Source organism: Uranotaenia lowii, chromosome 1 (assembly GCF_029784155.1).
Source record: "Uranotaenia lowii strain MFRU-FL chromosome 1, ASM2978415v1, whole genome shotgun sequence".
In the NCBI taxonomy this organism is placed as follows: domain Eukaryota; kingdom Metazoa; phylum Arthropoda; class Insecta; order Diptera; family Culicidae; genus Uranotaenia; species Uranotaenia lowii.
This window is the reverse complement of record NC_073691.1, coordinates 80,501,143-80,526,438: the sequence shown is the minus strand read 5'-3', so window position 1 is coordinate 80,526,438 and position 25,296 is coordinate 80,501,143. Positions and strand designations below refer to the sequence as shown.

The 25,296-nt window shown below is 43.4% G+C and overlaps 2 protein-coding genes across 2 annotated transcripts in view; one reads left to right on the top strand and one right to left on the bottom strand.

The window, feature by feature from the left end:
• LOC129753622 (sushi, von Willebrand factor type A, EGF and pentraxin domain-containing protein 1) overlaps positions 1-21,979 on the top strand; it is a 160,547-nt gene extending 138,568 nt beyond the window's left edge. The window contains exons 3-10 of the mRNA XM_055749457.1: positions 765-1,334; positions 8,178-8,330; positions 8,938-9,264; positions 13,917-14,447; positions 14,509-15,102; positions 15,165-15,521; positions 20,887-21,066; positions 21,129-21,979. Coding sequence (XP_055605432.1) covers positions 765-1,334; positions 8,178-8,330; positions 8,938-9,264; positions 13,917-14,447; positions 14,509-15,102; positions 15,165-15,521; positions 20,887-21,066; positions 21,129-21,661 — 3,245 coding nt within the window. The 3' untranslated portion in view covers positions 21,662-21,979. The remainder of the gene's footprint in view (positions 1-764; positions 1,335-8,177; positions 8,331-8,937; positions 9,265-13,916; positions 14,448-14,508; positions 15,103-15,164; positions 15,522-20,886; positions 21,067-21,128) is intronic.
• LOC129753630 (peroxisome assembly protein 10-B) lies at positions 21,768-25,125 on the bottom strand. The gene is made up of 4 exons (XM_055749466.1): positions 24,954-25,125; positions 24,489-24,762; positions 24,174-24,416; positions 21,768-22,402 (listed from the first exon to the last, which is right to left on the bottom strand). The coding sequence occupies exons 2-4, from the start codon at positions 24,759-24,761 to the stop codon at positions 22,022-22,024; spliced, it is 897 nt and encodes a 298-aa protein (XP_055605441.1). The 5' UTR covers position 24,762; positions 24,954-25,125; the 3' UTR covers positions 21,768-22,021.
• Between the last annotated feature and the right edge of the window lie 171 nt (positions 25,126-25,296).

Here is a 25,296-nt window from a genome sequence, read left to right as displayed (position 1 = left end):
GGTACATTTTGAGCGAGATACTTCTTCAGTCGCTTCCGTCCCGCACCACTTAGTTGCCGAGTATCTAAGTTTTTCTCTTTGATTGGCGTGTCGATCTTTTTGATGGTGACATTAACCCCATCATCGATGCTCTCGTCTTCCGCGGGGGAGTCCAAGGCGGAAGAGGAAATGGATGGCACTCCCGTGAACGACTCGATAGAGAGCTGTCTCTCGAGCTCACCTTCTGTGGCTTCCATAGGTTCCGGCTGAGACAAGCAGTCGGCACTCGCTATATTTTTTTTTTCATTATTTGAATCCCACGAGTAGCTAGGGAAGAAATGGTCCGCTGTGTCAGTGCCCTGCTTTAACACAGTAAGGGATATATACTGTGGGGTGCACCCTGGTTCCCCACAGGCTCCGTTAGAGGGCAGGATTAAACCCCCCTGCCCATTCATCCTTCGGCACGGTTGCTCGCGTAACACCTTGGAATTAGGGGTTTGCCCCCGTCTCGGTTTGCATGCGACCATAGCATCCACCGGGGTTGGGTACCCGATCTCCGCTAAAGTTGCTCGCACCCCAGCTAGCACCACGGGGAGGTTGAGAATCGGAGTTGTAAGACAAGAGGTGATATGACCACTACCCGAAGGTTGGGTGTATGGGGTCTCGAGTTGCACATTGTCTACCATTAGCTAACCCAATGAATAATGATACCAAATATGAAACCTTTAGATCGATTTCAATGCATGTAATGAAACCAACCCTTCACTTTACTTACTCCTTTCCAGGCACCAATGTGGCTTACCGAAAGCCAGTAAATCAATCATCGGCAACACGAGCCGGCCCGGCGGGTTTCGCCAATGACGGCAAACCGGGTAACCAGAACCCGGACGGCCAGGAGTGCTCGGAAACGCAGAAAGAGCCATCGCCCTGGTGGCGAGTCGATCTACTCACCCCGGAAGCCGTGCGTGTGGTTCGGATTACGACTCGAGGTTGCTGTGGTCACCAGCCGCTGCAGGATTTGGAAATCCGCGTGGGTAACAGCAGCACGGATTTGCAGCGAAACCCTCTGTGTGCCTGGTATCCGGGAACGATGGACGAAGGAACGACGAAGAGTTTTACTTGCGCAAGACCACTCATTGGGCAGTACGTTACGATACAGCTGGTGGGCGTGGAAAGCAGTCTCAGTTTGTGTGAGGTAGAAGTTTTCTCCAATGATGAGTTTTCACCGGATCGTTGTGCGGCTCCGAATCTGAACGCCGATACGGTTTTGACCACCTTTGCCAAAACGTGCTACGAGTTCCACATCACCCGGGGGGAGAGTTTCGATAAGGCTCGACAAGTTTGTCAATCGCATGGTAAGTCTAATTTTCTGTTACAAATGTCACAATATGTACAATTTCATAATGATCATATACAGTACCGTTCATAATTGTATAGAAGCACGCACACTGTCACTTCGACTTTGAACTTCCATAACTTTTTACTCTGATGATATTTTTTGATCAAATTTTCTGCGTTAGATAGATCAACTATCACACTATTATACCACAAAATTTGAGCTTTCTGGAGTTTGTGTGGTCTGAGATACCGAGTAATTCTGCGAAAATCGGACTTTTTGAACTTTTACCATTCAAACTGCAATATCTCAGAAACTACAATACATTTTTTTTTTAATTTTGCAGAGTGATTGTTGAAATATAATGCTAACATGTCTGAAGTTTTTGAAAAGTTCTATCGATGGGATCAAAAGTTACGCGAGGTACAATATATCAGGCATGAACCTAAAAATTCGACGATTCCGAGCCCTGATCAGTAGGCTCGAGTTCGATACCTGTTAAAAGTGTTTTTTTTTTTCATTTACCATTCATGATCGATGCATTTTACACTAAACGGTGAGGCGTAGATCCTTCAAACAAAGCAATACTGGAATAATGTATGACTTTTTGTAGAATACAAGCAATTCACACACACTCATACATTATGTTTTTGGTGCTTTGCATCACCCGCCAAGATGCTTCCTACCATGAAATGCAACAATCACAATAATCGATCATGAATGGTAAATGGAAAAAAATCACCTCGAACAGAAATCAAACTCTAGTCTTTTGATTACCTCTCCGACACCTTACCAATATGCCACAACGTCAGACGTAAACTAGTCAAGCTGTAGCTCTAAAATTCAGTTGACTACATCGAGTTGAATTCGCTGCTAGATTATACGGCAGAAAACGCTCATCGTGCCCCGATTAAAATTGCTCTGTTCGCCCGAGCCGACAAATTTAAGTAAAAACGTGTTTTAAAATTGATTAAAGTGAAAAATCAAAAATTTTATGATGGTGAAAATTTAAAAACAATGTGTACATAATACTGCAATGCGTACATTAAAGTTCAAGATGATCTTAATGCCATAAGAGATTATTTCGTGGTGCTCAAAAATTATAATATTTTCGTCACTTGAGAACCTAGCTGGGTTTTTTAAAATATCTCTGTAAAGATGTTAAGGAGATAAATTTTTTAGTGAAAAATTAATACTATAGGAAGTATGAAACAAATCCTCATGAAAATTTATTAAACAAAATACGTACTTTTGTAGAAAAGAGGGTTGCTAATTATGCCCCGGGAGCTCGTTATGCCCTTATCTCTCCTACGAACCGCGTAAAAAAATCGCGTTAATTCCAGAAAACCGTGTAAAAAAAACTTGATGTTGGGACAGGGAGGACCTGACATGAATGACATGACAATGACATGACAATGACATGACAATGACATGACAATGACATGACAATGACATGACAATGACATGACAATGACATGACAATGACATGACAATGACATGACAATGACATGACAATGACATGACAATGACATGACAATGACATGACAATGACATGACAATGACATGACAATGACATGACAATGACATGACAATGACATGACAATGACATGACAATGACATGACAATGACATGACAATGACATGACAATGACATGACAATGACATGACAATGACATGACAATGACATGACAATGACATGACAATGACATGACAATGACATGACAATGACATGACAATGACATGACAATGACATGACAATGACATGACAATGACATGACAATGACATGACAATGACATGACAATGACATGACAATGACATGACAATGACATGACAATGACATGACAATGACATGACAATGACATGACAATGACATGACAATGACATGACAATGACATGACAATGACATGACAATGACATGACAATGACATGACAATGACATGACAATGACATGACAATGACATGACAATGACATGACAATGACATGACAATGACATGACAATGACATGACAATGACATGACAATGACATGACAATGACATGACAATGACATGACAATGACATGACAATGACATGACAATGACATGACAATGACATGACAATGACATGACAATGACATGACAATGACATGACAATGACATGACAATGACATGACAATGACATGACAATGACATGACAATGACATGACAATGACATGACAATGACATGACAATGACATGACAATGACATGACAATGACATGACAATGACATGACAATGACATGACAATGACATGACAATGACATGACAATGACATGACAATGACATGACAATGACATGACAATGACATGACAATGACATGACAATGACATGACAATGACATGACAATGACATGACAATGACATGACAATGACATGACAATGACATGACAATGACATGACAATGACATGACAATGACATGACAATGACATGACAATGACATGACAATGACATGACAATGACATGACAATGACATGACAATGACATGACAATGACATGACAATGACATGACAATGACATGACAATGACATGACAATGACATGACAATGACATGACAATGACATGACAATGACATGACAATGACATGACAATGACATGACAATGACATGACAATGACATGACAATGACATGACAATGACATGACAATGACATGACAATGACATGACAATGACATGACAATGACATGACAATGACATGACAATGACATGACAATGACATGACAATGACATGACAATGACATGACAATGACATGACAATGACATGACAATGACATGACAATGACATGACAATGACATGACAATGACATGACAATGACATGACAATGACATGACAATGACATGACAATGACATGACAATGACATGACAATGACATGACAATGACATGACAATGACATGACAATGACATGACAATGACATGACAATGACATGACAATGACATGACAATGACATGACAATGACATGACAATGACATGACAATGACATGACAATGACATGACAATGACATGACAATGACATGACAATGACATGACAATGACATGACAATGACATGACAATGACATGACAATGACATGACAATGACATGACAATGACATGACAATGACATGACAATGACATGACAATGACATGACAATGACATGACAATGACATGACAATGACATGACAATGACATGACAATGACATGACAATGACATGACAATGACATGACAATGACATGACAATGACATGACAATGACATGACAATGACATGACAATGACATGACAATGACATGACAATGACATGACAATGACATGACAATGACATGACAATGACATGACAATGACATGACAATGACATGACAATGACATGACAATGACATGACAATGACATGACAATGACATGACAATGACATGACAATGACATGACAATGACATGACAATGACATGACAATGACATGACAATGACATGACAATGACATGACAATGACATGACAATGACATGACAATGACATGACAATGACATGACAATGACATGACAATGACATGACAATGACATGACAATGACATGACAATGACATGACAATGACATGACAATGACATGACAATGACATGACAATGACATGACAATGACATGACAATGACATGACAATGACATGACAATGACATGACAATGACATGACAATGACATGACAATGACATGACATGACAATGACATGACATCCCCGTTTGGTCATCCCCGAGTCTTTACGAAGAGAGGTCGAGTCAGCCCTTTAATCAACAAGAGGAGGGGTATGAGTGTTTGCCTCGAGTAATTACGAGGAGAGGTCAGATCTCGAGACGTTAGAGGAAAGATCGGGCCTTGAGTCGTGCAGAGGAGAGGTATGTGTACCTCGGGTCGATGCAAGGAGAGATCGGATCTCGAGTCATAAGAGGAGAAGTTTATGTGGGAATCTCGAGTCATTGCGAGGAGATGTCGGTTCTCAAGTCATTAGAGAAGAGTTCAGGCTTCGAGTTGTAATTATGAGAGGTATTGCCGAAGTGGTCTCGTCTATGAGTATTGCCTTGAAGCGTACCAGCCCGAATAGAACAGTTCGAGGTGAGAACTAGGTCTGTGGCTCCAGGTGGAGCTTAGAGAGTAGGAGATATACACGGCGTATCATGATAAGTTTTTGGGTTTAAAATCCAGAATCAGCAAGGATCCGACATAAAGGCCTGGAATCCTGGATCAAAGTTCGCAATCCGGATCCAGGATCCTAGACCATAGGTCAGCAACCTGCGGCTCACGAGCCGCATGCTGCTCTTTTGATGTAAAGCTGCGGCTCTTTAGTTCACTGTACTAATATTGTAAATATTTCTAAATAAAATATTTGTAAAATCATGCTAAAACGATAATTTAGTCTTGTGATCTGGCACAGATCCAGAAGTGAATTTTAAAAACTGCATCCGCTGTATGAACAAGCGGAAAGGAACAAAAAGAGGAGTGTTTGCCAAAGCTTAACTTTACCATTTTTCTTGCTTTTCAGTGTTTTTGAAGCATCAGTATAGAGATTTAGATTTATTTTATTATCGATCGTAAATTCAGTGAACAACTGTTGTTTTAAAACAACAAAACTTAAATCAAATTGTTTATTTCCAAAACGTGTGTGTTTCTAGATAAGTCAATCACAAACACAGGGAAATTAAAGTTTATCATTTACAAAAAAGTAGTTTTAGACAGCCTCTGTTTTGTTATCAAACAACGTAATCATCATCAAAATTTGTATTATAAGCACTTTCAATCACTTTTTTGCCGTTTATAAAATTAATCAGTTGAAACTTCCAAACTCTTATTAGGATTAATAAACCATTTCGAGAAATATTTTCAACTTTGACGCGTAACACATACGGTCCGGTTGGATATCGAGGAAAAAGGCCCGGTTTTTATCAGGATTATTCACAAATTTTACGAAATTCCAAATTTATAACTTATTTGAGCGAAATAAATTAGCAAGCATTTTTTGGAATTGTGAGATAAGATTTGAATGCCGCTGATGTGCTTTGTTTAAATTCATTTTTCGTGTGTTTATTTTTCAGCTTTTATCTTGCCTTCTTATGGCAAATACATAGATTTCGGCTAGATTTTCCCGGATATTACCCGGTTATGAGTTTTAAGTTTAGAAATCCAATGCCCGGATTTGCCGGCCTGGATAAGTTTAGAAAAATTCTGGAGAGCCAAGTCAATAAATATCGGGTTAAAAAAAGTGAATAGATACATGAAATTTAAAGTAAGACAGCTTTTCAAACTCTAATCAACATTGAGAATGAAAAAATATTTTAAAACTCAATCTAAAACTCAAAAAGCCAATATTCATCAAAAGCACACAAATTTTGAACAAAGTTTTAATAAGGGACGTAATTTATTCTTTATTGAAAGTTTATCACCGTTGATTTATTTTTTATTAATTTTTGTTTTGATACTTTCAAAGTTTCATTGAACTGATTTTGCCAGTTAAAATGTACTGTTTCTTTATTATTTGTCACGAATGTTCTATGAAGGCTACAAAATCCCATTATTACAGTTTTATACCGGTCAAGCAGCAGCAGCTTAAGCGAGCATTGATGAATAATATACAATGTATTGCAATTCATTTTTCATTCAATTGGACGCACAAAACTGAAGAATCAATTGTTAAATAACATGAGATTTTTGAATTTTCCAGAAACATAAAATTCTACCAGTTGTCAGGAGCATAGTTTTTGAAGATAAATATTTTCGACTACATAAGTTTTAGTTGAACTTTACCTCATACTTCTGGATTTTGGAAAGGATTAGCTAAGTCTGGGGAATGTCTTAAAAAACTTGATAATTTTAAGAAAATTAATTTTCCTTTGCATTGGTATTTTTAACGCTTTTCTTTGCCGAAGAACTTATAAATACTGTGTATTTGTAAATATGTTTTGACATCATGTTCATTCAAGATTAATATGGATTTAAAACTTTCTTGTTTCGATATTTGCTAACCTAGTTATTCAAATTTATATACAATCAAACCATGTTAGATGAGATGACGATCCAGAAGAAAATCCATATACTTAATGAATCAGAAATTTGAAAGAAAAATCCAAGAAGTAGATAAAAACTCTAATGGGTTAAAATTATTTTCGTAACCTAACGTTCATTATTCATTTTGATTTTTTTTATGAAAAACAAATACAATAAATCTTTCAGGTGGCTCTTTCAAACTCTGAAAATTCGAAAATTTGAAGTTTTTGGCTCTTCCAACTCAAAAGGTTGCCGACCACTGTCCTAGACCAAAGTTCAGTATCAAAATCAGAGAGTCGAATCAAAATTAAATGGACCATGGTTCGGGATCAGGATCAAGTAATAAGGACTCGGTAGCAAGATCTAGTATCAGGATCCATGATAATGATTCAGGATCAGGGCCAGAATCCACGATCGCGGTTCTTATCAACGTTCAGGATAAGGATTGTAACACAGAATAAAGAATGCGGAATAATGATTCAAGACAATTGATTAAGAACCATGATCCAGTTTTCGAAATCTATGATCAAGACAATATCAATAATTTATTTGTTCGCGTTTTTGTACAAATGATAATCGAGGATCACAGTCCAGTAGCAATATCACGATCCATGTTTAAGATTACCTCAGCAGTTAAATTGTTCAACCCTTATCGGATATACTAATTTATTACAAGAAATATTTACATTGACAAAGGTTGAGGGTTCAAATATTCAATATTACCACACCATCACACAATTTTTCAAAAGAAAAGTTGATTCCGAATAATGACCCAACAAAATAGTGCACAATGTTACAAAAGGAAATTCCCATGTTCTAATGCCTCCCCTTCATTTTATTTTTTCTTCCAGGCGGTGACCTAATACACAACATCCGCGGGGCCACGACGGATTATATCATCTCGGAACTGGAACGTCGCAAAACCGACCTCCGCACGCAGCTGGTGTGGATCGGGGCCCAGAAAGATCCCAGTATCACGTCCCGCACCTGGAAGTGGGTAAATGGTAAGAGTAAGAGTGCCGTTATTCGGTGGGAATCAATTTAATGAACGAACAAACTATTTCCAATCCCCCTCCCCCTTCTCTTAAAAGCCACATTTATGAGTCATATTTGATTTAATTTTTCTCTGGCTGGCAGGCATGAGGGGGGCCAACGTCGTCGTCAGCGTCGTGTATGGAGATCATCTTATTTTCGCTTTCGGGGGCGCTGATCGATCGCGCGGGTTGGCTTAGCAGTAATCTTCCAAGAACAATGCTGGGAACTTTTCCCAGCCCTCGTTTCGTACGCATCACGACGACCTGGCCCCGGCCACATGCTCGTTCGTGTGTTAACCTACTGCTGCCTTAAGCAATGGCGCAAAAAAAAATCGGTTTCCAGTTTGAAAACAGAGAAAAACAATGGAATTAGAATCCATAGTTCATGCTAAATAGTTGGAAATTTGTTTATGAAGCGCCAGCTGATTGAAGAAGCTGCTGCTGCCCGCTGGCTGGCACCATTTTCGGAGGGCACTTATCTTATCATCGACGGCGATCCATCAGCGGATTGCGTGTTGCCTCGTTTTTTTTTCTCCTAACTCACTCTCATCTTTTATCATTCTACACCACCCTACAGGAGATACGGTGCTGAAGCCGACCTGGGGAAAAGATCAGCCGAACAACTACAACGGCGAGCAGAACTGTGTCGTGCTGGACGGGGGCCGCAACTGGCTGTGGAACGACGTCGGCTGCAATCTGGACTATCTGAACTTCATCTGCCAGCACAGCCCCCTGAGCTGCGGATCGCCGGAAGCTCTGGTCAATACGACCATTGTGGGAAAAAACTTCACCATCGGGGCCAGCATCAGCTACAACTGTCCGGTGGGCCACTCGCTGATCGGCGATGGGCAGCGCCTGTGCCAGGGCTCCGGAGTCTGGAGCGGTCGGCCACCGACCTGCAAGTGTAAGCACGCTTTACCTTTGTAATGCTTTCGGGACCAACGTAGTTGTTACAAATTCTGAGTTGTTTGAAGTTTCTTTTGATCATTAGTCCTTTTTAATCTTTCCATTTTTAGATGTTTTTCAAGTACACAACCTATTTTAAGTAACCACGACTTCATCATTGCTTGTCTATAGATCGGTTTTACGAACAAAATTTGATTAGTTGTTACATTACATTCCAAGAAAAAAGTTCTCAAACTGATATGTTAAAGATTGTTGGAGATCTACTGTCTGACGATCTACGTCCTGACGATGTACGGCATGATAATTTATAGCCTAATGATCTACGGCATGACGATCTATGGATTTAATACTATCTACTGCATGACCATTTACAGCATGACGATCTACTAACTATAGCATGACGACGTATGGTCTGGCGATCTACGACCTGATGATGTACAGTCCGGAGATCTACGGCCTGATGATCTACGGTCTGACGATCACCGTCCTGATGATCTACGGTCTGACGATCCACGTCCTGACGATCTACTGCCTGGCGACCTACGGCCTGGCCATCTACGGCATGACAATTAATAGCCTAATGATCTACGGCATGACGATCTATGGATTTAGTACCATCTACAGCAAGACCTTTACAGCATGACGATCTACGATCTGACGATCTTTTATGGCATGACGATGTATGTGGTCTGACGATCTACGGCCTGATGATCCACAGCACGAAGATTTATGGCCATCTACGACTAGACGACAACATCAGGCCGTAGGTAATCTACGGCATGACGATCTACGATCTGACGAAAACCGACCTGAAGATCTACAACCAGACGATCTACTGCGTGATGATCTACGGTCTGGCGATCTACGGTCTTATGATCTACGGCCTGACCATCTGTGGCATGACAATCTACAGCCTGATGATCTACGGCATGACGATCTATGGTTTTATAATTTTCAGCATGACCATCTACAGCATGACAATCTACTATGGCATGACGATGTATGGTCCGGCGAACTATGGCCTGAAAATCTACAGTCCGACAATCTACGTCCTGACAATCTACGGCATGACAATTTATAGCCTAATGATCTACGGCATGACGATCTATGGATTTACTACCATCTACAGCATGACGATCTACTATGGCACGACGATGTATGGTCTGGCGATCTACGGCCTGAAGATCTCCAGTCCGACGATCTACACCCTGACGATCTATGTTCTGACGATCTAAAGCCTAATCTAAAGCCAATTTAAAGCCTAATGATCTACGGCATGACGATCTATGGATTTACTACCATCTACAGCATGACCATTTACAGCATGACGATCTACTATGGCATGACTATGTATGGTCTGGCGATCTAAGGCCTGAAGATCCACAGTCCAACGATCTACGTCCTGACGATCTACTGCCTAGCGATCTATTGCCTGACCACCTACGGCCTGACAATTTATAGCCTAATGATCTACGGCACGACGATCTATGGATTGAGTTCCATCTACAGCATGACGATCTACGGCCTGATGGTCTATTGTGGCATGACGATGTATGTGATCTGACGATCTACGGCCTGATGATCTACGGCCTGATGATCTACGGTCTAATGATCTTTGGTCGAACGACCTACGGCCTAGTGGTCTACTGTCTGACGATTTATGGCCATCTACGACCAGACGACAACATCGGGCCGTAGGTAATCTACGGCATGACGATCTACACCTTAATGATTTACGGTTTGACGATCTATGACCTAACGATCTACCGTCTGACAATCTCGGCGTACAACCAGACGATCTACGGCCTGATGATCTACGATCTGACGATTAACGGCCTGAAGATCTATACGCAGACGATCTACAGCCTAATGATCTACGGCTTGACGATTTTTTTCCAAATGATCTACGGCATGACGAACTATGGATTTACTACCATCTACAGCATGACCATTTACAGCATGACCATCTACAGCATGACCATCTACAGCATGACCATCTACAGCATGACCATCTACAGCATGACGATCTACTATGGCATGACGATGTATGTGCCTGGCGATTTACGGCATGGCGATCTACAGCCTGATAATCAACCGCTAGATCTTCTACGATCAGACGACAACACCTGGCTGTAGGTAATCTACGGCATGACGATCTACACCTTAATGTTTTACGGCTTGGTGATCTATGACTTAACGATCTATCACCTGACGATCTCGGCCTACAACCAGACAAAATATGGACTGACTATCTACGATCTGACGATTAACGACCTGAAGATCTACAACCAGACGATCAAATGCCTGATGATCTACGGTCTGGCGATGTACGGTCTGACGATCTACGGCCTGACCATCTGTGGCATGACAATCTACAGTCTAATGATCTACGGCATGACGATCTACTATGGCATGACGATGTATGATCTGGCGATCTACGGCCTGAAGATCTACAGTCCGACGATCTACGTCCTGATGATCTACGGCATGACAATGTATAGCCTAATGATCTACGGCATGACGATCTATGGATTTACTACCATCTTCAGCATGACCATTTACAGCATGACCAGTTACAGCATGACGGTCTTCTATGGCATGACGATGTATGGTCTGGCGATCTACGGCCTGAAGATCTACAGTCCGATGATCTACGTCCTGAAGATCTACGTCCTGACGATCTACGTCCTGAGGATCTACGGTCTGACGATCTACTGCCAGGCGATCTACGGCCTGACCATCTACGGCATGACAATATATTTCCTTATGATCTACGGCATAACGATCTATGGATTTAGTACCAGTATGAACATTTACAGCATGACGATCTACGGCCTGACGATCTATTATGGCATAACGATGTATGTGGTCTGACGATCTACGGCCTGATGATCTTCAGCATGATGATCTACGGTCTAATGATCTTTTGTCGAGCGATCTACGGCCTGGCGATCTACGGCTTGATGATCTACTGCCTGCCGATTTATGGCCATGTACGACCAGATGACTACATCAATCTACGGCATGACGATCTACACCTTAATGATTTACGGTTTGACGATCTATGACCTAACAATCTACCGTCTGACAATCTCGACCTACAACCAGACGATCTACGTCCTGATGATCTACGATCTGACGATTAACGGCCTGAAGATCTATACGCAGACGATCCACGCCCTGATGATCTACGGCTTGACGATTTTGGGCCAAATGATCTACGGTATGACGATCTATGGATTTACTACCATCTACAGCATGACCATTTACTGTCATGACCATCTACTGTCATGACCATCTACAGCCTGACGATCTACAGTCCGACGATCTACGTCTTGACGATCTACGTCCTGAATATCTACGTCCTGATGATCTACTGCCTGGCGATCTAGGGCCTGACCATCTACGGCATGACAATTTATTGCCTAATGATCTACGGCATGACGATCTATGGATTTAGTACCAGCATGACAATTCACAGCATGACGATCTACGGCCTGACGATCTACGGCCTGACGATCTACGGCCTGACGATCTATTATGGCATAACGATGTATGTGGTCTGACGATATACGGCCTGATGATCTACGGCATGACGATCTACGGTCTAAAGATCTTTGGTCGAAGGAGCTACGGCTTGGCGATCTACGGCCTGGTGATCTACTGCCTGACGATTTATGGCCATCTACGACGAGACGACAACATCAGGCCGTAGGTAATCTACGGCATGATGATCTACACCTTAATGATTTACGGCTTGAAGATCTATGACCTAACGATGTACCGTCTGACAATCTCGGCCTACAACCAGACGATCCACCGCCTGATGATCTACGATCTGACGATTAACGACCTGAAGATCAAATGCCTGATGATCTACAGCTTGACGATTTTCGGCCAAATGATCTACGGCCTGATATGTAGGATTGACGCCGATGTGGTCTAGCGAATAGGCTGGCGCGAGTCTAGTATTGGTATGCAGGGCGTACTAAGTTCGATTCTCGGTATCGGCAAGAAAACTTTTGGGTTCGAGTACCATTAGTGACCGACAGGTAAGATGTGTTTCCTGTTATAACTTACTATATAAGAATGTTCAATCAGTTGCCAGCTGGCCAGGTATATACACGGATGCCGAAATACCTGTAAGTAAACTAGTCCAGCTGATTGACTCATTCTTCCAAAATATACCGAATATCAACACAATACATTCACTCCATAACAGTTCATTCGAAACCATGGTGTCCGGGTATGGTGTTACGCGCTGCTTTGGAGATTTGTCGAACTTAATAATCTAAATAATGCACGTGAACACATACTTAGGCAAAAACTGCGGTGAATCCGTGCACCCATGGTGGATAACCAACATACATACATACAGAACCTAATAAGCGCTTTTGCTCTTAGAATGATAAAAAATCCATGCAATGTATAAAAACGGGAGTCAAATGTAAACATAATACTCTAACACAAACGATTGTCGCACAGCAATCGATGAGCCGCAAATCATGAAAGTATTCAGTAGAAACATATCAAACAAGTTCCAAAAGACACTTCAAGCAACTCAGAAATATCGATTCTGGTCATTGGTCATGGGATTATTAAGACTAAACTCCCGTTAAAAAAATACTCGTTCATTTCATTTTTCTGTAGACGTTGACTGTGGGCCGCTGCCGGAAATCGAACACGGTGGAATCATTCTGTCGGAGCAGCGGACCAGCTTCGGTGTGAAGGCGACCTACACTTGCCACGAGAACTACACCCTGATCGGCAATGAAAACCGTACCTGCCTTGCCGACGGTTGGTCCGGAACTGATCCTCGGTGTCTGATCGATTGGTGTCCGGAGCCACCGGCAATCCAGGGCGGAACGATCAAGGTTACGGGGCGACGGGCTGGTTCGACGGCCGTGTACTCCTGCGACTATGGGTTCGTACTGATCGGTGAACCGGTGCTGTCGTGCGGCCTTGGCGGAAATTGGACCGGCAAGACTCCGGTTTGTCGCTTCGTGGACTGCGGAATGCCTGCGCGGCCAGATCGCGGAAATATGTTGCTGGTCAACGATTCAACGACTGTCGGTTCCGTTGTTCGGTATTTCTGTGACGATGACTACTGGCTTGTTGGACCCCAAGAGCTGTACTGTACCAAGGATGGAAAATGGTCCGGAAATGCACCGGCTTGCGAGCGTAAGAATTTTTAACGCATTCAAAGGGGGATAAATGATATTAAAATTGCCTTCCTTTTCAGTAATCACCTGTGAAACGCCACATGTTCCACCTGGTTCATACGTGGTCGGCTACGACTACAACATCCATTCGTCTATTCAGTATCACTGCGATCCGGGACACATTCTTCGAGGGGATGACACTCTGACGTGCTTGGAATCGGGACATTGGAGTGGTGATGCCCCCGATTGCGAGTACGTCGATTGTGGTCCACTGACTGCCATTCCTTTCGGATCCCATCGATACATCCAAAACACCACATTCCTCGGATCAGAAGTTGTGTACTCATGCGCTAACTCTCATCGGCTCAGTGGAAGCCCAAAACGTATCTGCCTGGAGAGCGGTCTCTGGAGCGATTCAGCTCCCCGCTGTGAGGAAATCCGTTGCCCGGAACCGACCTTCGCTCCTCACAGCATTCTTAGCGTCACCGGCAACGATCGAATGTATGGAAGAACGTTAATCAGAACATCGGACGTACCCTCGAATAGTGTCCAGACGTACAAAATCGGAGCGCTCGCCAAATATCGCTGCGAGAGGGGCTACAAAATTGTTGGAGAGCCTCTGATCACCTGCGAGGAAAATGGCCTGTGGAGTGGAGAGATCCCGGAATGTGTTTGTAAGTTTGAAAGGTTGAACCCAAATTTTCTCTCAGTTTTTGAACCTAACATTTTCCCGTAGACGTGGACTGCAATGCTCCACCGCCGACGAAGCATGGTCGGGTTACGTTAGCCACCAATGCCACCTACTATGGAGCTGCTGCGCTGTACGAGTGTGACAGTAACTTCAAGCTGGATGGTGTTTCGCGGCGCCTTTGCATGGAAGACGGCAGCTGGAGTCACGAAAATCCGGCCTGCGTCGAGATTACCTGTGACGAGCCGAACCTGGCGGAGAATTTGGCGGCCAGCTACGAGGGTGCCCGGAAGGTGGGAACCACGGCCAAGTTTAGCTGCGCCAAGGGACGCTACATGGTGGGAAATGATTCGAGACTGTGCCAATCGAACGGTATCTGGTCCGGACGGAATCCGGTGTGCAAATGTAAGTACCGTTTTTGAATCTTATGAAATGATCATGCATGAAGCTTCTCTGCGAATGTCTAAACAAACTTGTAGGTTTGTTGGGCATTGCAATACACAAATCTGTTATTCTGTATCCGCCTCATATCTATAAGGGCCTTCCATATAATCTTAACGAGTTTTTTCGGGTGTTTTTGCCACCGTGAGTTAGGTCGTCCCACTAAAACCACTAAGGGCCCTTGGGAATTCAATCCCCAAGAAGGGTCGCAGGTCGCAGAAACAGTCGGCTTTCATAGCTTTGGTGGCACTGGTTCACTGCTCCTATTGTTACGATCTTCCCATTTTATTTATTATTTTATTTTCATAGTATTCCGTCTCACGACATAGCTTGATGAACATAATTCCTAAAATTCACTCGGTCCATGGCAACCATTCTCCAATTTCTCGGAAATCCCACATTCGCCAAATCACGCTCCACTTCCCAGACAACCGCGTGGCGTTCTATTTGTCCATCACCCTCCTACACTCCTCGTCGAGCCAGTCGTTCCATCGAGTTCGTTCCACATGCCCGACGACGTGCTCCGCAGCACCGTTGATGGCTGTCTTGATGGTATCCAAACAGTCCTCGCGAGGAGCTTCATCAAGCTCGTCCTATTCCGGCAGCGCTGCTTCGACCGATTGCACGAAGTCTGCAGCGACCTCAGGCTGCTTCAGTCGTGCGATATTTAACCGAGCCGATCATCGGTTTAAACAACGCCATTTGAACTTGTCGTCATCGATTTCGGAGAGCTTGAACTCCTCAGATTTCGCAGAAGGAGAATGCAGGATCGTCCAGGGTTCGTGCGTCTTCTTTGAAAAGGTCTTCGTACTTGTAAGCTATGTCTCGAAGGTTACTTCGGCTTCCGGGTAGACGCTGTTGAAGGCGTTCTTCACGTCAAGGGTGACCACTGCGCAAAACCGGTCTTTTACTTATTTATTTATTGATTGGTCTTTGGTTAAATTACCATGCAGACTTATAACTTAAAATCTAAGGGAATCTGCTTAAAACTAATTTAAAACTACGCTTACTCATGTTAAAATCGAACAGATGGTACACTAAATTGAAACGTTCACAACATTTATCTATCGGATGGTTTCTTCCATAAGTAGTACGGTGGTAAGGTATCCAGAGAAACTGGCGTTGTCGGAGTGTCCTAGTGGATGCATACATATTGACCCGTTGGAGAATGTATGCTGAGTCAATGCGGTAAGTTAACACATCACATATGAAGGTTTGCTGCAGTTCGGTTCGGCGTTTTTCGAGTGTGGCTAGGTTTATTAAGGCACATCTTTGCTCATATGGTGGAAGCTGAAGCGGTTCATTCCAAGGAAGGCGACGTAGAGCGTACCTAACAAAACTACGCTGAACACGTTCGAGGCGGTAGCATTGTGCGCTCTGATAGGGAGCCCACACCTGTGCAGCATACTCCAAGATGCTACGTACCGAAGAGCAATAGACGGCTTTCAAAGCGTAAATGTCATCAAAATCACGAGTGTTTCGACGCAGAAATCCGAGAATTGCAAATCCTTTAGCTGCGGTAAGCGCGATGTGCTCGGCAAATGTAAGCCTGTTATCAATTTTTACACCTAAGTCCAGAATAGACGACACATTCTCCAGGCTTTCTCCGCAAAGTTGGTATTCAAAATTGATAACACGACGTGCACGGGAAAAATTGACAACCTTACATTTTTTAGCGTTAGCCAGCATTCCGTTAAGATGACACCAGTTATCAAGTCTAGCAATATCGGCTTGCAAGGCAAGGCAATCAACTTCACTGACGACCTTACTGAAAAGCTTCAGATTGTCGGCGTACAGGAGCGAATCGGATTGAAGCGTGGCACACAAGTCATTCACGAAAATGATGAAAAGCAGCGGTCCCAGGTGACTTCCCTGAGGAACTCCTGACAGGGTGGCAAATGTCTTCGAGCATGTATTTTTTAGCTTCGTGTAAGCGTGGCGATGTGATAGGTACGACAAAATCCACTCGAGCAACCAGATTGGAAAGCCAAGTTGATCCATCTTTGCTATTAGCATCTTGTGCGGAACGCGGTCGAACGCCTTCGCGAGATCGATGTAAATAGAATCAACTTGACAACCTTCTCCAGATTGTTACTCAACGAGCTCACGTAACACATTAAATTGGTGACAGTTGACCTTTTTTTAACGAAACCGTGCTGAGAATCGGAGATCAATGGTTTGGCAGCAGCGTACAGTCGTCCATGTATGAGAACTTCAAAAATTTTGGAGATCGAACACAGAAGCGAAATTGGCCGGTAGTTTTCGACGCAGTGTGCATTTCCCGATTTGTAGATAGGAGTGATCGCCGCAATTCGCCACACGCTTGGAAATACTCTTTCTCTCAGTGAACGATTGAATAGACAGCAAATGGGGGCAGCTAGTGATGCAGCGCAATGTTTCAAAACCGTCGGAGGTATGTTGTCGGGACCGGGACCTTTAGTTGGATCGGCTGCGGACAATTGCTCGTATACTTCCTGCTCCGTGAGGCAAGGCAAAGGTAAATTCACGTCATGGGATTGTATGGAGGCTAGGTAGTTGTTGTTTGCTACAATGTCGGAGGAACTGAAAACACTTTGGAAAAAATCGGCAAACATGTTCGTGGATTCAGTTATGTTACGTGAAGTAACGCCGTTGAAACTGACATCTACAGGGATAGTTGCGTTTCGTTTTTTGTTTTTAAAGTGTCTCCAAAACGATGCTGGGTCATTTTTAAGGTTTTCTTGGAGGCGCAAGATATGTTGTCGGTAAAGCTGCTCATTAAGCGCTTTAAAGTCTCGTTCTAAGTTTCTCAAACGATGTCTCTGGTTTTCGGTACGATTCTTGATGAAATTCTTGCGGGCCTTTCGTAGCTGATTTCGCAGCCGTCGAAGCTCAGAGTTCCACCACTCATGTCTGAATGACTGGTGTCTTTGTGGGCGCTTCAGGGGGACGATTCGTTTCAAAACGGAGTAAAGATTTGTATAGAACGCATCGCGCAGTATTGAATTGTCAGCATCACCGAGGAATTCCCAGCTCGTTGAATCTAAAGCAGCTGCGACCAGCGGTCTCCTCTCCTCTTCTTCAGTCTGGCTCCGTCTGCTTCTTCGATGACACGTCGAATGGCATCCACCGTACTGCGGCCTTTCCGAAAACCGAACTGTTTATCGGATAGGCCGATAGCACTTTCGGTGTAGAGGCGATATGTTTATGGGTTACCTGGTGGCTTGCCCGCTTAACAGGAGCACCAATCGCTGCCATTTCCACACGTCTGGGAAGACCCTAGACAACCAGAAGCCGTATTTTATTTTACAGACTATATCGTATAGAATGTTATTTAACCTCATTTTCGTATATCTGCACCTACAATGTGCGGCCCATGCATATTCTTTATCGTATTTAAATGCATTTCATGATTTTATTACGACAATCCGTATCTGCACCTACATTGTGCGGCCCATGCATATTCTTTATCGTATTTAAATACATTGCATGATTTTATTACGACAATACAATCCAAATCAAGAATATGTGGGCTAATGTACCTATATGGCCTCCAAAATTATACGTCTATACTGGTGAGTGTGACCTGTAAGCGTCGCCCCAGAGGTTGTCATTGGCGTCCTTGCAGCATTGCCTGAATCGTGCTATTTTGCTCGCCTTGATTGCCCTGCAGAGGGCAAACCTCGCAATTGCGTAGGGCACTCTTCGCTCCGCTCTCGCTGGCAGGAACCTCACTTTCTGCGTAAGTAGCGATTTCTGTCGTCCATTAGTAGACGGGTTGCCGAGTGTCCTTTCGCTTGGCCCTCCTTGTCATCACACTTCGACACAGACGTTCTGGTCGAATTGTGTTGTCTTCCAGAAGCGTGCTCCTGTTGTCGTACCTCTTCTACCTGCCCGTGTGTTCTACCTTGTGCCCACACGATAACGAATCGCAAAGTGATCGCTAACGGTGAACGCATCACTTACCCTCCAGCCCGGACTACTGAAGGTGACGTCGATGATGGACTCACTCCCATTCCTGTGGTAGGTCTTCGTATCGCCTACATTCCCTAGGTCTACGTTCAGCCTTGTCAGGCTTCCAGTAGAATCTGGTCCCTGGGGTTTGTAAGACGACTACCCCATTCTACGGCACACGCGTTGAGGTGTACGATTTTGTCCATCATGGCGCCGAACCTCTCCAGAGACCACCTCGGGGGGACGTAGCAGCTACAGGCGAAGATCCCGTTGACCTTGGCTATCATCTAGGGTTGCCAGCCCTGTGTCCATTTTGCATCTTTGGTGCAACTAGCCGCCTGATGGCCGGCTTCACCGCACCGCCAGCACAAGTCACTCCTATCAGTGGCCTTGCAGGCGAATGATTTGTGCCCGTACTCGACACAGCGGAAACACCTTTCCGGTTGCTGGTAAATGACTATCTGGCAGATAGACCATCCCACCTTTAGCCGCCCACACTTGAGTGCTGCTTTTGCTGCCGCAGCTGGAAGTTTCACGAACGTCATCTGGGTCCCAGATTTGGGAGGCCCTTCTCGCATCCTGATCAAAATCTGATCCGTTTCGATCTTACACAGATCCTTCAGCGCATCCTTAACCTCAACATCCGTGGCTATCTCGTCGAGGTTTTTATCCCTGATGGTAACCGTGGTGCTCAGGGCTTGGATTTCCGCAGCCTCGCCAATTATCTCTGAATAAGGGCACTGTACTCCGTGCTTTTCACCGTCGAGCCAAGTCGGAGTTCGAGGATCATCTCGCCGGAACATGTTCGGCGGATTCTCCTGAAATCCCCTCCTAGGTCCACCAGCCTTTCGCTCGTCCTCATCTGATGAAGGACATCGGCGTAAGTACCTTCCGGTACCTTCATCACCAACGCCTCCCCCTTGTCCCTGACTCGGTTGGGTTTGGGCTTGAACTTGGGTTTGGCTTTGTCCTTCGTGGCCTTTTTCCTTTAGCGCTCAACCGTCTGCCACCCAGTTGGCAGTTCGGGAACTTGGCCTTTCCCTTCTACCCGTTTTTCGCTCGGATCCTGCCGGACTTTAGGATCCCGGGCATCTCTTGCCGTTTCCAGAAAACTCCTCTTCGCCATCCGTCTGCACGCAGACGCTGACCTTCTTCGGCCGAATTGTTTATTCGGGAGGTTTCCACCAACAACGACAGACAGAAAAGTTCGTCTAATAACAAAAATCGCAGCTCATGAGCATCTTGCAAGATGCCTAGTGTGAACTAGGCCTAACATTTATTGACCTTCTTGGCGGGGTGCTTTAAGATGTCATGAGTCAAGAACGTGGTGCAAGCGAAAAAAGTGGGGACGGACTCTAAACCTCAACTAGTCAAAACGATTTTTTTATATTTCCAGTGATTGACTGCGGACGGCCGATGGACATCGAGAACGGGCGAGTGATTGTTGTCAATGAATCGACCGTCTACGGTGGATCGGCGGAGTATCACTGTGTGCCGCACTACAATCGCATCGGTCCCTATCTGCGAAAATGTATGGACGACGGCAAGTGGAGCGGCGAGGAACCTCGTTGTGAACGTGAGTTGTAGAATGTTAATTTATCTTCGTTATGCCGTTTAACCGACTGTTTTTTTTTTTAGTAATTGTCAACGATGCCCAGGAGACGAACAGTCTTGGAACGGGTATTGCGGTGGGCGCAGCGATAATCGTGATCCTGCTGATTCTCATCGGAGTACTATTTCTACACCGCAACAAGGCTCGTCCGGTGAAGAACACAGAAAACGTCCAAGCGGCAGAACACAAGGACGAACAGAACGCTGCTGTGATGTCCTATTCCTCGCTCGAGAACGGTAGACATAACTTTGATCTACCGAACCGGGGTAACCTGGTAACATTCAATACGTTCCAAGGAGGTGGCGCAAATGGAACCAACGGCCATCCGCCTCCACCAAGTAGATTTAACAATAGTAGTTCTAATGGAATTAATGCTAGCAATAACAATAGCATAAGCAGCAGGCACATGAACGGGGGGCGAGAAAACATCTACGACCAAATACCGAGCGAGCAACTGTACGACGCTCCCTACGAAATGCGAAACAATGACGAAGTGTACGAACCGGAACCGACCATCAGAGGGAATGTCATCACAATCAATGGGGTTAGTGTACGATAAACTACCCCGGGAAAACCAACCAGCCCACAACTAAGTTTTGGTTATTTAGTTTGTATACTCGAAAGACTACACACTGCGCGTACGAAAGAAGAAGAAAAAAGAAAAGTTTTTAAACAACAATTTTATTTATTTAGGCCTTTGGAATCATCAGTGCCGCCTTTCAAAGGCACCACTTTGTGTATATATTTTTCCCCTTAAACGAAAAACAAACAAATCGTAAATTCTATCCAAGCACAATTGGTAGTAAATCAAATACTCTTGAAAAGAGCTTCTTAGAACATGTAAATATTAAGACTAATACAATAAATAGAATCGTAAAACCACATTCTGGATTCTAAAAATTATAACCGAACATTCCCTCTAAAAGTTCTGCAACCTTACAACCCGAGACTTTTTGATCGCTTCCCTACAGATGGGACAAATCTGTCGTTCGTCCAACCAATTCAGTATGCAGTGCCAACAGAACAAGTGTCCACACTGGGTAACACTCAAATCTTGTGCCATTTCCATACAGAGGGCACAGCGGCGAGAGCTCTGGGAATGTGGATTGTGTCTTTTGGGTTGCTGCTGTGCTGCTGTGGTTATCTTACCTGTGTTGCTCGCTTTGTGTTCCTTTGCTTTCTTGCGATGCTCGTTCATTTTTACCACCAACGATAGAATTAATTGGAGCAGAGTTACTACACCCAAAATCCGAAAGCCGTATATGGAATGATTTTCCTTGAGCCAGTTTCGTATCAAAATCTGGAAGAAGACAAGCGTTTGAAATCAAAGGTCAGGATAGTTTGGCAATGCGAAATGTAATCTCATATTTTTTCACAAAAATAAAAATGTGAGATAATTAGTGAGTAGCTTGAAAGAAGTAAAAATGATTTACGCTAGAGTATCGTGTTTACTTTCCCACACATCTCAGCGCCAGAAATAATACTGAAACGCATCAAGAAAAACTAGAACTCTCTTCGTACTACAACTGTTTATCTGATCGAATGGATGATCTATCGACATTAGACCAAACCGCCGTGGATAAATCCTTCGACAATGAAGCAGATAAACAAGGACAACTGAATATGCAGAGAAAACTCGACGACCTCACCGAAAACTCTAAGACAGCACGTCCCGAAGTAAACGTTGTAGCAATTTTTATAAGTTCAGCTCAGATTGAGAACCACTGATTAGCGAAACAACCGATCAAGAGGCAAGACGGAAAAAACCGGTCGATCCACACTCAGCAAGCCAGCAGAAATATGGTGTGGACTGCACGAGTTCAGAATCTATAAAAGAGCGGGCGCATGCTGCGATCGAGTTTACTACGTCTTTGGGCTTTATCCCGTGAAGTGCTCAGTTAGTGATCGTTGTTTGCCGTGCTGTACAATCCATCAAAGTTGCGATCTTCGGTCTTCTAGCATCACTCCGAGCCAAGATGATCAGCGTGCCACGGGATCAAGTTTCGCGAGAGCGATCAGGGGTTTTAGACCCGTCTTTCACAGACCGTTCATTGCGGGATCGGCAATTTTCATTGCCTAAAACAAATAACCGAAAGAGTGTAAAAAGAAAGAACGATCGCTCTCGCAATCTGGCGGAAAAAAATCGGAAGAGGCCGAGTAAGTCGCTTTCAGTTTTGTGTTTGATACGTGACTAAGTGTTCCGTGGTCTCCAATTAGGACACCAGCGGCCTTTTTTTTGGATTCTTCTGGATTTCTAAGTACTATCTTGCCCGCCCTAGTCTACGGAAGCCGCATCCGCTGATCTTCAAGCTGTGCGTGAGCGCTCGCGATTTTTTTTTTAAATTGGCCAAAGTAACGACAGTGTTTTTGTGAAGAACTTCGATGAATACAAATTGTAGAATACTTCTTCCAAAATATCTGAATTTGAGTTTAACTTGTGTCCTCTAGACATGCTACGGACCCACGACTTCCCGCTAGCCGCCGGGCAAAACGCGAGTGTTGGCAAACTTCTCAGTAAGTTTGGCGCTTAAGCCAATGCTTGAATTGGACCTAGTTTTCTTAAATCTTACTTAAAATTCTTTCGTTTAGCCACACAAAACGTTACAACGTGAGAAAGATCAATCGATGGAAGTCAATTCAGACAATTCTTATAGTTTCAGGGCAGCAGGGCAGTTCGTCCGCACTGCAAGTTTTCCCTTGTGGGGCTTACCATGTGTGGTGGTAGATGCAACTCTATATGTATCTACCACTTCATAGCAGTAGGCCCGTGAGGAACAAAAAATTTGATATGTGATGATAATGCTTCTAAATAAATTCTACCCGCTCATTTTCACCATCTTTCATTTTATCTAGCCTTCCATCCATCTATATAAAAAAAATCATTATCTTTAGATGTCCCTACTAAAAAGGACATCACTTTTCACCGCTAAGGCCGATAAATTAAAGCTACAAATATAAATTACGGCGGTTAATCTCTTCATAAAGTTATGTATAACTTTAAGGTTACCGTAATTTTCATGGAAATGTTAATGGATTAAATACGTAATTACATTAGAAGGTTAGAAACTTACATAATTGATTCCCATCAGGCGCTTCGAGATGTGATTCTTTCCGCCGTAGATATAGAACAGACTGGTGTGAAATCCTCGCACGTATGGCACGATAAACTTCAAGCCATCTATGAGCCGTATCAGGTTGACTTTGGCCTCGGGCAACAGCTCATCGCTTCGATCGATCTCCAGCTGCATACGTCTCAGAATCCGTTCGACCACATGCTCCCCACCGTATTCCAGCAGAATGGAAAAGAACTGAAGCTGAAAAATGTTGGAATAAAAAACAAGGACTGTTTCCTAAGCAAGACACCAATCTCAACAGTCTAAACTTACTGCTTTATTGGGAAGCATAACATAGTTGGAGTCCACCTGGATGATACCGGTATATTCTTCCCCAAGCGTCTGCAGATTGTGTGCAATGGCATAGTGATGGTAGAGTATTTCTGCGGCCAGCTTACACAGGTGTTGATATTTGAACCAATTCTTTTGGCTCACTAGCAGCAGAATATCGCTGAGTTGACTGCGTATTTCATTGATGTAGGTTTGATCTTTTTCAATTGTTCGAATGATTTCGGCCTGGCCGGCATTAGCATGGTACAGTGACATACTGCAAACGAAAGAAAGATTAGTGCGCTCCTTTTTCGAAAATTACAGTTATTTAATGCAGACATGTTCAAAAGTTTTAACGGTTTATTTAATGGTAGAATTCCCAACTGGAATATCAGTGCAATTTTGCATATCTAGTTATGTAATGAATAGGACGACATTGAATATTAAAATTAGGGAAATGTGGCTTACCTTTGGTTGGCTATGAACGATTTATCGAACCATATTACATAGAATATAACAATGACAACCTTTAGTTCAAAGAAAACCGGTTCTTAAATCAATGTATACCTTCAAAAAATCAATTAAATTCACTAGAATCGCCAGAATCAGGACTATTTGTGGAAATGCTTGTTTTGTTCTGTTTTGTTGAGATCGTTAACAAGAAAATAAACAAAAAATATTTTTCAGTGTATCCTTTTTTTTCGACAGCAGCGCCAACATTGGTGAACACTGTAACATAAACATCGCACGACACGCTCAAAGAACAACATGAAAATTATACAAAAAAGCATACTCAGATAAATCCAAATTT